The sequence below is a fragment of the Camelus dromedarius genome, chromosome 14, assembly GCF_036321535.1.
Source record: "Camelus dromedarius isolate mCamDro1 chromosome 14, mCamDro1.pat, whole genome shotgun sequence".
NCBI lineage: Eukaryota > Metazoa > Chordata > Mammalia > Artiodactyla > Camelidae > Camelus > Camelus dromedarius.
This window is the reverse complement of record NC_087449.1, coordinates 33,371,444-33,385,621: the sequence shown is the minus strand read 5'-3', so window position 1 is coordinate 33,385,621 and position 14,178 is coordinate 33,371,444. Positions and strand designations below refer to the sequence as shown.

Sequence of the window (14,178 nt, the reverse complement as noted above, 5' to 3'; positions counted from 1 at the left end):
TGTTTCTCAATTCACCCAGCTGCTTAAGGCAGAAACTTAGGAATCATTCTGAACTTACTCTCCTTCACCCATCACCTCTAATTAATCACCAAATTGTACCCATTCTATTCCTGAACATCTCTTTAATCTACTTTTCTCCATCCCACCATCCTAGTTAAAGTGGCCTAGACCTGGGGTCAGCAAATTTTTTCTGTAAAGAGCCAGATAGTAAATATTTTAGCTGTTGTGGTAAAATTGAAGATAATATGTAAGTACTTACATGGCAAGAGAGAAGGTGAATTTCTACTAAATTTTAATTGAAGAATTTCAAAATATACTACTAATAATTGAGTATAATTTTTCTGTAATATAAGTTTACTAATTAGAAGAAAGAGATACTTTCTAGGGGAGACATTCTGCTTAACCAAGGCTCAAGGTTAGTGCTCTCTATCATTAAAAGTGAAGGCAGAGGGTGGGGTACATACAGCTCAGTGATAGAGCGCATGCTTAGCGCTGGGTTCAATCCCTAGTACCTCCGTTAAAAAAGAAAGATGCAAAAATTAAAAAATAATAAATGTACAATTAGAGAAGAAGAAAGGTTTATTTAAAAAAATTGAAGACAAATGTTCATCTGTTAATGCTAACCTGCAATTATATTTTATGTATTTCATTTTTGAAAATGTTTTTCATAGATAAAGAGGTTGAAGAGTCAAGGTAAAGAGAATAATTAATGGATCTGAGTGCATATGGAAGAATTAGTATCTGATAAAGGAGAGATATCTGCAGATGCAGGTACATTTGTAGATCTGGTAGCAGAAAGTAGAAGGAATATCTATTCGACACCATCTTTGTCTCAAAAGGAAAACATCTAAGTGTGAGTAGGGCAGAGATAACAGGTGGGACAAAATTCAAAATTCAATGGGTATTGAATTTTGAGTAAAATAAATTAAATTTGAAATAGTTCTTATTGAACGAGAGACACAAGTAACTAAAGAAATGTAGTAAGAATGTCAGATGGTATTGAAACCAGCTGAGGCTAGTGAACATTAATTTATACTATACTATATAAATAAAACTTTTTTCCATTAGTGCTCAGCCCAAGCATAGAGAGATGGTGGTGGCTGAAATCATACAAGACTGAAAACATAAGGGTACAAAAGAAGGACAATGGTGCAAAGGAATTTAAAGTCTATCCCAGAGAGTAGACCAGAGAAGCTAAATCTACTCAGAAAAAAATTAAGACTGAAAATAGCTGATAGATTGGAAGAAAATAGATCAACATGTCAGAGGACCTAATAAATAGAGGGACCTAATGAATTTGTGTTGTTTCAAATTTCAGCTATTTCTCTCCATTATAATAATTATTATCACTATATGAGGCAAGACTATCAAAAATGGTACATGAGAAAAAAGCTCTAGACTTCTCTCTGCTTTTCTTACCCCATACTCCCAAGAAAGAACGCTGAAACTAAACTGAACAAGGTCAAGGATATTCATTATGCAATTACAGAAGTATGGTTTCTATTTTGAGATTTCTTCTTTTGGTAGCTTCTTTCTCTGTGAAACTGAGACTTCCTCCCATGGGAAAGCAACCAAAAACCAGAATGAGACCAAGAGAAATAGGGATCACTATACCATCCAGTTCAGGCAAAAGGAATCCAATGGCTACCATAATTAGAGCAGAAGCCTCAGCAAATAATAAACTATGTTTTTGGTGTAGTCATCTCTGTTTATATTTTCATCAAGATTTCTAGAGACAGAAGAGAAGCAGTGAGCAGCATTTCAAATTTAGTATTTAAGGATCCTGAGTATTGACTATCCACCCTCATTCATTCAACAAATGCTTATTTGGTACATCCTATGTGCCAGAAACTAGAGATATGATGGTGAACCTTATGGACATGGACCCTGCCCTTGTGGAGCTACAGTCTAGTGGGGTAGACAGAATTTAGCAAATACATTAAATAAACAAAATTTAGCAAATGGACATTTCATATGGACTATGATAAGTACAATAAGAAAAATAGAGGGAATTATAACCATCTCTTTCCCTATTCCTAACACCAACTTGGAAACAGGATTAGGTTTCTTGTACAAAAAAAAAAAGTTCTAAAAGAAATAGGATTCAGAATTCAAATTATATAAACTTACAGCTTCTCTGCCAATGAGTGGATAAAAGGGGGTACCAAAAAGTTTCCTTCCATTGATAAATGCTTTCATGATGAAATTGGTCACTATTGAAGAAAAGAAAACAATAAAAATGTAGACCTTAATGTGTAAGAGGTTCAAAAGCAGGGGAATTCTATATTTAAAACTTACTTTTTCTAGAAACTCCAGCACCAAGGTTATGATTCAAATCAAAAGGGTCTAGAAAAGAAATATTTTATTTTTTAATTAAGAATAATGCTCACAGTAATATAAAATATACTTAGTAGCCAAAACTAGTCTAACACTATATAACTCAGACCAAAGTCAGGAAATTATTCTTTTATAATTATAGATTAATGGATGGAAACTCATAAAGATCAAGAGGAAGAATCTTCCAGACTCTAATGTTTCAATTTTCCCCTCAATTTCATCAGCCAAATAAAACTCTTGCTTTTTGTTTTGCTCCTGAATTAATATCAGCTAAATGATTACCTTCAATTGCAATGCATTTGGATGTCCACTGCTTCTCAAAAGTTGTCAACAGTTTTTTCTGCCGAATGCTAATTACATATTCTTTGAAATCAAATTCTTCAGTATAGAAGCGAAGCAGCCCCAACCAAAGCTCTCCTAATGTTTCTGTGTTCTTTCCAAGTGAAGGTAAACGTTTTTTCTATAGGTAAGAAAAAGAGAGAAATGTCTATATTTATCCAAAATATGGACCCCAAATCCAAGAAAAAGTATTAAATTAAACTATGCAAATCTTAACATGTATCAGTGAGCATTCTATAACATAAAAACTCTGAAAAAAATTACCAGTTCTTCTGTTTTATCAAAGAAAAAAGCATTCCATCCATCAACCATTCTCTGTGGGATCTGTTTTCCATCAAAGATCTGCATTTAAAAATTAATTTCATTATTAGATTTTGAGTTATCCAACCCAAAAGCCTAAATACTCTCATATCATTTTAGAATTTATCCATAATAAACATATTGAAATACTTATTCCAAAAGGAATACATCAGCATGGTATAATTTGATGCCAAGTTACGAACAAATAAAATGTATCAGAAAGGCGAAAGCTGGGAAAGGATATCTTACGAGCATCAGACTCTGCAAATGACAACATTTTGATATTATATATTTGGCCTATCAAAACACATCCAGCCCAAGATTAATGAAGTAAAACTAAAGAAAAATAAAACTGACATTTTCAACAAAGGATCACAAATGCATAAATATGTAAAAGATAATACTTACTGACTGTACATCTTCTTAAAGGAAATTAATGAAGCTGTTTGTTTTGGGGAAGGGCTCTAATACCTTTAATCAGTTACCTGTATCATACAAGGCTGAAAAGGCCCAAGACATTGATTTGATTTTTTAAAATAGAAAATTAAGTAGCTTTCCCTGACATCTTGATAAAGATTGTAAAATCTTTATGATTAATTATGAGTAGTAATTCACTGGCCTAAGGAAAGAAGGGAAAGTGATGCTACTTTACTAAAAGAAAAGTATTCCATAAGATGACTGTACTGGCACAAATGATCTCTACAATTTTGAGACTTATTTTCTATAAGAGTTTTAAAGAGATGCAATAAAGTAAAAAGGTGGACTAGGTTCAGAATCAGTAGACCTCATTTATAGTCAGTCCCACCAAGTAGTGATTCTGCACAAGATAATTCTTCTAAAACCTCGGTTTTCCCAATGAAAATGAGAGATTAGATTAATTAGGTCAGTTTTTTTCAAATTTTATTTTTCTTTTAAGCTGTAGAACCCCTTCCTAAAATGTAAACTTTAAGGAATCTTAATATGTAAAACAGATAAAAACAGAAGTACTGTCATAAAAGCCTGAGCAGAGAACACACGCCCTATCTTTTCCCTCCTCCACTTCTCACAAATAATGAGCTCCTAGAGCTTACCAAAATACACTTTAAAACCACTAGACAAGGTGGTCCCTAAGGCTTCTTCCATTTAAACGAGACAGTGATTTATAAAATTAACTACATGTCTACCCCTCTAATTTCATTCTTTGGTTTAAGTTCCTTGTGGGCAAGGACTATAGCTTATCTCTGGAGCCCAAATTCCTATTACATCAAAGCCTGCCATATAGAGAATAGTTAATATGTTTATTGAATGAATATATTTTCTCTGTAAGCATATTTACATAAAGACCAGGTTTCTAAGGACTTAAGCTAATACTTGGCTTTTTAATATTTACATATAACAAACAAATATGGTTACCAAGAATTATCTAGCATAAATTCTAACATTCCATAAAACAAAAAAAGGAAAACCCATAATTACAGATATTAATATCTAAAATAAAAAATATGGGCTGCTGCCCTCAAAAATAAAATAGAGAAGGTTTTAAAGAGGCCAAATAATACATTTTGCCCTCATAGATTAAGATGCTATTATATAAGCTGCTTCTTGAGACCTTGATTATTTTAACAGAATTCTTACTTTGGAGTAACAACCAAGATCCAAACCCAATTATGTTGGCTACAGTAACACAGTAAACTGGACCTGTGGGATTTGGAGGGCATTTAATCACTGATCTGTCACCTATTTTTATGAACTTCCGTTTTTCACAGTGCTTCACTTTCTACTCTGTTTCAGCCTTTAGAAACACTAACACTATCCTCTCTTTCTCTAACACACACATTTTCTTTCTCTTTCTGTTTCTCTCTTTCCTTTATCTCAACACCAATAATCCTCCAAGCACTCAAGTCTTCCTTCTAAAACCTCACCAAACAAGTCAATCATACTTGTGCAAGGAGTGACCCTATATATTTCCATATTTACTTTCTTATTCTGTTGTAGTATTTTCATATCTACAAAATTATAATTTTTCAGTTGTGGTAAAATACACATAAACATAAAGTCTACCATCTTAAATCATTTTCAAGTGTACAGTTCAATGGCATTAGATACATTCACATTGTTGTATTACCACCATCACCGTCCATCCACAGAATTCTTCTCATCTTGTGTCTTGTAAAACTCAAAACTCTGAACCTATTAAACAATAATTCTCCATTCCTCTCTCCCTCCAGCCTCTAGCAACCACCATTTTACTTTCTGTTTCTATGAATCTGACTACCCGAGGTACCTCATATAAGTAGAATCACATAGTATTTGTCCTTTTGTGACTGGTTTATTTCACTCAGCATAGTGCTCTCAAGATTCATCCAGTCAACTGTAATTTTTAAGCTGATATAAGGTAAGAAAACACAGAAGTTCATAATATCAAGTATGACTAACACTCCTTAACCTTCTCTTAGTATTAATTTTGTGACAATTTACTTCTATGTATGATGGCTTGATAGAATACAGCAAAATTATTCTGCTTAAGAAAGCTCCTTTTGACCTAAAGATCTCTATATTGTTGACCATGAAGACACTCTTGGCAGAGCCTTACTTATTACCCAGTCACTTAAAGTCTAGATTGAATTACAAATGGAGTCAAAGATCATCAGCTTCATTAAACATATCCTTACCCTTAAAAGTTGATCGATGCCAATGATCAATACTTAAATGATGCCAGAGTAATGAACAATGGGGTCCCATATGAAAAGCAAAAAAGGCCAGAAGCAAAAATCCATATATCATCAGCTCCTATGTATCACAAAGCCCCCCACAATCAGAGCTCATTATGATGGAAAATATTTCATGGACTGTCTCTCATTTCACCAATCACTGTCTGTTAAGCAGATAATGGAACAGTTCTTCAATTTGACTACAGCAATCCTACCTGAATTTTTCCAATAACAATATTAATAAAGCTGTTAATAATAATAATAATAAAAGTAATAATACAAGCAATCACCATTTATGAACTCCCACTTTAGCATCTACTATATTCAAAGGCATTCAATGTCTCTGCTCCTTGTATCAATGCTGAAATACTACTACCATTATTACATTTTTACTGATGATAAAATTCAGACTAGTGGCAGTCAGGCAGCTTGTTGAAGGCAACATGTCAAAAATAAGGATTCAGACCAGTTATCTCTAGCTCCAAAACCATGTTCTGCCTGCTCTTTCCATTATATCATGCTGCCTCAATGGTTCCTTATACATAGGTAACATAATGAGAGAACAGAGACAAACCCAATGGAAACAAAATTTGTGTTCCACTTGAGTTAATCATATTATTTTGTCAAAGTCAGAGCAAATTATAGCAAATGACTGCTATAATATTACTAGAGTAATTATGCATAAGATCCCCAAATTTAAAGCCTTAACAACAATTAGACTAATACAGAGAATAATCCTGGCCTTGGCAGGCTTAATTAATCCCTGCTAAATTTTGAATATCCTATGGTGAACAACCTTGTTAAAAAAACAAACATCACTCAACATACATTCAAGCAACTTAAAAGTTTCTAATAGGAAAGGATATTTAAATTTATTTCTCTCCAACTGTTATTTAAAAGAGGGGAGGAAATGCTGCAAAAATCACAGAAAATCATTAGAACTTCTTAAAACTTACTAAGGCCATCTGACATGCACCATATGGCTATTTTGTGATATTCTTCTTTGCCAAGACTATCAGTTTATGTGAAATCAGAATATGTGATTTTCCAAACAATTCTGATGCTTCTTGTCTACCTCAAAATAACCACCCTTCTAAGAAATTAGAACTTGATCCATCCCAGTGCTTGTAAATCCAGTTTGTGCCAAGAATGAGGAGGAACAGATGGATGAGTAAGAACTCCTTTGTACCTACTTTAGAGAGTATAAATTGCCAACAAAAAGGGACTCTATGAGTCACCAAATCCAAGTAAATATGAGTATAATCTGTTTCTTTTGATGTACATTCTTATGCTTAATGCAATTAACATGACAGTACAGAGATAAGGAAGAATTTCCTTGTGTTTTTTTCCCTCAACCAAATTCAAAAACTTGATCAAATACACAGGAATAAATCAAACTTCATTGCCAAGCAGGAGTGGGGAGAATATTCTGAAAAGAACTTATGTATTTGCAGCCAAGAGACTATAATATGAATGGCTACAAATTTCATAATCACTGGCAGCATAGTAAGACTGTGAAATACAAAAATGCTGCAAAACATATTCAACAGTTCTACTCATCTAATATACTTTTGGTAGTATATACTGTCCCATAATAAACTTTTTTTTAAAAAGTTCCTTGTTTGATTATATCATTAATGGAAGAAGAAAACTTAGGATATCCTTGATGGAAAAATCCTTCATGATCTCATGAACTGAGCAAGATTTATTGTATTTAGATCTGTTGTTTTCACAGGAAATGCCTTTATAGTCCTCTTAAACACCTACCTCTTGTAGAACTGGGATAACAGGTGGTTTTCTCTGCTGCAGGAAGTACAGCACCATAAGGATATAAGCATATGAAGATAAACTTCCCCTGGAAGCATCTCCAATGTCACATCGCTAAAAAAAACATAATGATTGAAAACAAAACTTCAGAATCTCATTCCATGAAAAAATACTGACCACTCTGAGACACCACTTTTTAAACCCATCAAACTGTTAAATAGTCAGAAGTTCAATAACGAACTATTACAGAGGGTATGGGTAAACAGGCACTCTTATCCATTATACATCATAAGTTAGATTAAAGATTAACATAAACTTTATGAAGAATAATTTGGCAATATCAAAATTACAAAAGCACATTTCCTTTAATGTAGCAATTCTATGCTAAGAATTCATTGTCCAAATATGCCAAAAAATATGTGAAATGACTAAATAAAAAGATTTTTATTGTAGCACTATCTTAATAGCAAAAAATCAGAAAGAACTTAAAAAGCTCATTAATAAAGTACAGGTTTAATACCATATGAGATTGCTCATATGTGGAACCTAAAAAAATAAAATAAAATAAAATAAATAACATAAAATAACATAAAACAACATAAAATAACATAAAATAACATAAAATAAAATAAAATAAAATAAAATAAAATAAAATAAAATAAAATAAAATAAAATAAAATAAAATAAAATACAGGTTTAAAAAACGGATCCCTACCCACACAGTAGAATAGTATGCAGCCACTAAAAAGGGACAAGGAAATTCTTATTATATTAATAGGTAATAATCTTTAATAATCTATTGCTCAGTTAAAAAAATCAAAGTACAAAACAATTTTTTCAGTATGTTTATACCTATAATAAAAAGGAGGTAGGAAATTCATGTTATTTTCTTGTACTGGAATAATATATTTCTAGAAGGCTACAGAGGAACATGTAACACTGGTTGCTTCCAACAAGAGGTACTAGTTGGCTAGGAGATAGATGTGGCAGGGAGATTTTCTGCCATAAACTCCATCAGACCTTTTAAATATTGAACCACATGAATATGTTGACTACTCAAAAAAATTTTTTAATTAAAAATAAAACCCTAAAAGAATTCTCAGAGACTTCCCCTGAGTGAGGCTTTAGCTGATATTATATAAAGGGAGAAGAATGAGTTCTCTGACATGAACCACTTGCTTTCATTATCAAAACTCCACGGCAGTACCAAACTGTCATGTTGGACTTATTTTGTGAGGTGAGTCTAGAAGACCAAATTGTATCAAATATGATGGCTGGATGCCTTCCTTTTATAAGATGACTTCTGTCATAAAGACATGTATAGAACTATCTAAAAGTATATGTCTCCTCGTTGGAAGAGTGGGCTTTATGAAATGAAAATGTAAACAAGTCATTTCCCTAATAAAACCCTTCTACCAAAGCATTCACAAAATTAACTATTTACTAAACAGCTACCATAAAGCAGCACTATAGTGGACTAAAGATACAGAAGCCTCCACTCTCATGGAGTCTACACACTTAGCAAAAAACCAAAAAAATCCAGAATTCAGTATTTTACTATTATTTAATAGGGAAACAAAGTTTTCTTGGTACTGTTTTCTTTTCTTGGCCAGAAAAATTAATCACTAAACCTAAATACCAGATTTCTTAACCTAGGGATTCTTAACCAGGATGGTATGCCAAATCCTATGCCTGGGGTTGAAAATCATTACTGCACTGAGAAATTTTACTATGAGAAATTTACTACTGTTACCCATGAGAAGAGAGTACACAAAGGAAAAAAATAAGAATTACTGTACTCTAATAGGTATAAATTTCAACGATTTAATATTGACTATTTCTTTTTAAAAGCTCAGGTAAACAAAACCGAGAAAATATTTTCTGCAAGTCTGATTTATCAGTATGTTTCACTTTAATATCATGAGTACTATAACAAAGCAGATCATTAACTTTTTCATAAATACCTTAGCAAACACTTTCATAGTGTATCCCAAGTACTGTACTCTAGGATCAATAGCTGCATATGTAGCTAGCATTCTTGTGTTATGCTGAGCCTGAAAAATAATTACATATTTGAAAGCATTTCAAATTTATTAAAATTAAACTTACAGATCAGATAAAAAGATATAATAAACTCCAAATAGAATATACATATACATGTAAAACTTAAAATACCAGTAAATGAGTCAAAATATAATCTTCAATCTGAAGAAAAAGTTATGATTATTGATAAAATATTTTATCCCTGTACTGCTCACAGTTGCAAGTTTTAAACAAAAAGGTATAGTCATTGATCTGTAAACTTTTAAAATGACAAGTGTAAACATATCTGGATCCTTACAGAAAGTGAAACTTACCAATGTATTATATAAACTGATATCGCCTTCTAAACCACTTCGTCTGTGTTCAAATTTTACTATAGGCACTTTGGCAGTAGTTATAGGCAAAATGTTTCTTAAACCTGATTAAAAAAAATTCACTAGTTTAAATAATTTTCATAAAACTAAAAAATATTTTCTGTTGTTTTAAAGCTGTAATTAGAAGTTCATACCTGGATGTCTCTTAAGAATTTTCGCCAAATTTTCAATTATTTCCTTACAATTTAATTTCTAAAAAACAAGAAAAATAAATAATAAATTAAAGTTTGTCTGACTCAATTCGGCCTTGTTGCAAATTCTATTTTAATCTAGATATTTAAAACTAGCATTTAAAATCTCCAGCCAGAGTGGGGAAGGTATAGCTCAGTGGTAGAGTGCATGCCTAGCATGCATAAGGTCCAGGGTTCAATTCCCAGTACCTTCATTAAAATAAACAAATAAATACACAAACAAATAAACCTGATTACCTCCCTCCACCAAAGTTTAAAAAATAAAAAATAAAATCTCCAGCCAGAAGGTTTATATAACCTTGCTAGTCAAAGAAGGTGGTCCATAGACCTGCAGTATCAGCAACACCTGGAAACTTGAGAGAAATGCAGAAATCTCAGCCCCAGTTCTAGTCTGCTAAATCATAATCAGCCTGTTAACAAGATCCCCAGGTAATTCACATCCACATTAAAGTTTGAGAAGCACAAAAGAGAATAATATTTTCAATACATGAATGAACAACTATAGAGTGGGTTTGGTGAGGGCAAACAGTATAGTGATTAAGAACATAGGCTCTGAATTTAGACAAACCTGGATTTAAATCTTAAACTAAGGACTGAATAGCTGTGTGCCTTTGACTAGATCCTTAATCCCTCTGAGCCTCATAATACTTTTCTATAAAATCAATTTAATCATAAATTCCTATCCTATAAAGTAGTTGGAAAGATTACATGAGACACTTATGTAAAGCATTCAGCAGCATACTTTGTACAAAGTAAGCACTTTAAGTTTGTGAGCTATTTATTATTATTATGTTGATGAGGAAAAGAAAAAGAATCCTATTACCAGCACCTACTTCTTCAAAAAAACCTCTTAGCTCTGCAAATTTAAATGTATTGGTTATTTAAAAGCTAGACAGCAGAGTTGATATGGTAACAATAACCATAATCTAAGAAATAGAAAATAATGGCATAAATTAACTGGATTAAGATGAAAGGTATATACATCAATGCCCACATTTACTACTAAAATAACTTTTGCATATCCCCAACATGCTCTTTTCAGCTACAAAAGAGCAGTGGCCATTGCAGCTTAAACTGGGGATTTCAAAGGAATAATTTATTACTAATAAATTAATAAAATAATAATAAATATAATAAAATAAAAGAGGTTTATTTTTCTCTTTATTATGCAAGGATAGAATTTATGCTAAATTAAAGTTTCAATTATGGTTCATCTGGAAATAGTTTATTCTTTTTCATTGTTTTGACTTTCTAATATGAATTTTATATAGTACACAAACCCTTAGTGATTAGAAGTATGATTATTAAATTTTACATAGAAGATATCTAAAACCGTAGCTTTCTTCCTGGGTAAAAACTGTTTCCTATTTCCTCAATCCCTAACCTTCAGAATAGAAAGTGGAAGACTCTTGAAGTAGATGGTACGGAGTAGAAGTCAGTTAAAGAGAACTAAAAAATTTACAACTTTCCAGTTTCTTCACAGAACAAGATGTTAATTAACACCAGAAGCAGTTTCTTAGGCCAGAAATAAAGATCTACCAGGTGTTACTGCCATCTTTACTTTGTTTCTAATGATTTAAAAAACACCTTTTGGAAAAACTATTTCAGAAACACATAGGTACATTCTTCTGAATTCTTGTATAATACAACAGAGGCTATACTGACACCACTACAGATGCCAGAAGCTTGGCCTCACCCCAATCTTGCAAGCAGTCCCTGATTCTGAAACATAAATACCAACAACTATGTTGGTAAAGAAATGAGCAACTACAGGGGTACCCTCCTTTTCTAGTTGCTGCTAGGAAGGCCTGAGACACTTCTTCCCTGTCCATTCAGTCCTTTTCTTTACGGAAGCTTGGACACTCTCACTCCCACTGTTGAGGCCTGGTATACAAAGAAGGAAAACAAGTATCCTCTCTCACTGCTGAGACTGCTCTGGGGGAAGGTTTGCTCCTGGCATCTCACGGTGGAACTCAGAAAGATTTTAATTTCAGAAAGTAGTGGTTAGGTTCTAAAGTACAATTAGTACTATATTTCAACTACATTATGGGTTAAATAAATTACAGAGAAGCAGTGAGATACAATTGAAAGAGCATGAACTCTGGAGTCAGACAGACCTGGGTACGAATCCCGGCTCCAACATTTACTAGCTGTGTGAAGTCAGTTTATCTCTCAAAGCCTCAGTTTCCTCATCTGAAAAATGGGGGAAATTATCTACCTCGAAGGTGGTTGTAAGAGTGAAATGAGATAATGTATGTAAAAGTGTATACTGGGGACTCAAATGTTAGTTCCCCTCCCCACCCACAATGAGTTTCTAAAAGCTATCCTAGAACACATCATTTATAACATTGCTTCTATAGAAAAAAAATGTGTTTTGAGTTCCCCCAAATTATAATTAACTTGTAGAACACAACCCTTTTATATATAAATGTCCACCTTTATTTTCTATCTTTAGTGATACAAAGACATCACCTAATGGAAGGGATATGAAAAGACAGAGTAAGTAAGATCAATGTTTACTACCAAACTGAAGCAACAGCTTCTCGTCAGTTCTAATCAAAAAATTCCAACTCTGTGGTATATTAACTGCTCCAAAAATTCATTAAAAAGCACTTGTAACTCTCAGGGACATAGTTTTTGAATTTAAAAATTACTAAGCAGTAAATTTACTTACTTAAATATTTTAATGTCCTCTAAATGATAATGGTAATGCTTTTACATTTCATACACTGCTATTGTTAATATATTTATATGAAGGATGACATAATAAATTTTTATCAATTCTACATACAAAATTAAAAACAAATTCATCATTGGAATAAAATAACTTCCACATCCCTTTCCAAACACTAACTCTTACCTCTGCATTTTCATGGCCCTCCAAGGTCATGCAAATATCCAGATCACTATCACGAAATCCAAATCCATTCTTAGAAGAGCCAAATAAGCACAATCTTGCCTTTTCTAAGCAAGGAAAACAGAAGTCAAAAGTTTTATAATTAACAGGAAAGGGGAGTCTTCCATCAACTACTAATGGCTTACCACAGGATGATCTTATCCAATTCCATGGCTTAAATTACTTACCATTGGCAGATATACTGAGAACTTTCCACTCACCTAAAGTCCAGATCTTCTGCCCAAGTTCCCATACCCAAGTATCTAACAGCATTTTCCATTTTTTCCATAGACATCATAAATGCAACAAGTGAAAACTATCAACTCCACCTCAAACCTACTATTATTCCTATAATCCCCATTTCTCAGCAAATACCATCAGCTACTCAGTTGCCCAAGTCAGAAATATACATGTGGTTCTTAACATCTCTCTCTCAACTTCCATATCCAAAGAATCACCAAGTCCTTTAGTTTCCTCCAACTTAACTATCTTATAGGCTCATCTACTTTTATTCATTACCAACTTCAATACCAATACTTAAGATCAATATTTAGAGACATACTTCTCAGAAATAAACTAGTTTTTTCAGGGCACAATTCAAGTAGTTTCACAAATATTACCTTAGCACACAGAATTAATTCTCCTCTAAAAGTGAGAAATTAGTTCATTTGATATAAATTATGATAGTGCTGTTCCTTCATGCTTATTAGTGTCACTCAACAACAGGTACTACTTCAAACAAGGTGTGGCTTAGTAAGATTGGATTAGTCTTCCTATTAATTCTTGCAGACTACACATTTAGACAAACTCTGTATTTTCAAAACTTAAACTTCTGATTTAGTTCTGATGACCTACTTGAAATCAGTGACAACTGGGAGACATAAAAGAAGCTACATTTATCAGTAAATAAAAATGTGCATGGGTTTAATATAAAAGGAACTTAGATTTGGTCAACATCTTATATATTAGCAAATATAATTTAAAATGAAAAGATAAAAGATCATCTTTTAAAATAAATAACTTTTTATCCTTTTCTAAAACATTTGGCCACAAAACTCTTAATTCCTCACCCCCATGCCCAAAACCTGCTCCTTTCTGCTATTTTTGCCATCTCAGTTAAATAACACCACCCAATTAGTGACGGGAAAATCTTGAAACCATCTTTGACTCCTTTTTCTCACATCTAACATGTAATGCATCAGCAAATCCTGTTGACTCTACATTCAAAATGTATCCTATCT

At 32.6% G+C, this 14,178-nt stretch overlaps 1 protein-coding gene across 10 annotated transcripts in view; it reads right to left on the bottom strand.

Moving 5' to 3' along the window:
* TUT4 (terminal uridylyl transferase 4) overlaps positions 1–14,178 on the bottom strand; it is a 132,931-nt gene that overhangs the window by 25,176 nt on the left and 93,577 nt on the right. For all 10 annotated transcript variants that reach the window (XM_031465137.2, XM_031465136.2, XM_031465131.2 and 7 more), the window contains 9 exons: positions 12,902–13,005; positions 9,985–10,042; positions 9,791–9,894; positions 9,398–9,487; positions 7,434–7,547; positions 2,941–3,018; positions 2,620–2,797; positions 2,299–2,346; positions 2,131–2,213 (listed from right to left, as the gene is read on the bottom strand). In XM_031465137.2, coding sequence (XP_031320997.2) covers positions 2,131–2,213; positions 2,299–2,346; positions 2,620–2,797; positions 2,941–3,018; positions 7,434–7,547; positions 9,398–9,487; positions 9,791–9,894; positions 9,985–10,042; positions 12,902–13,005 — 857 coding nt within the window. The remainder of the gene's footprint in view (positions 1–2,130; positions 2,214–2,298; positions 2,347–2,619; positions 2,798–2,940; positions 3,019–7,433; positions 7,548–9,397; positions 9,488–9,790; positions 9,895–9,984; positions 10,043–12,901; positions 13,006–14,178) is intronic.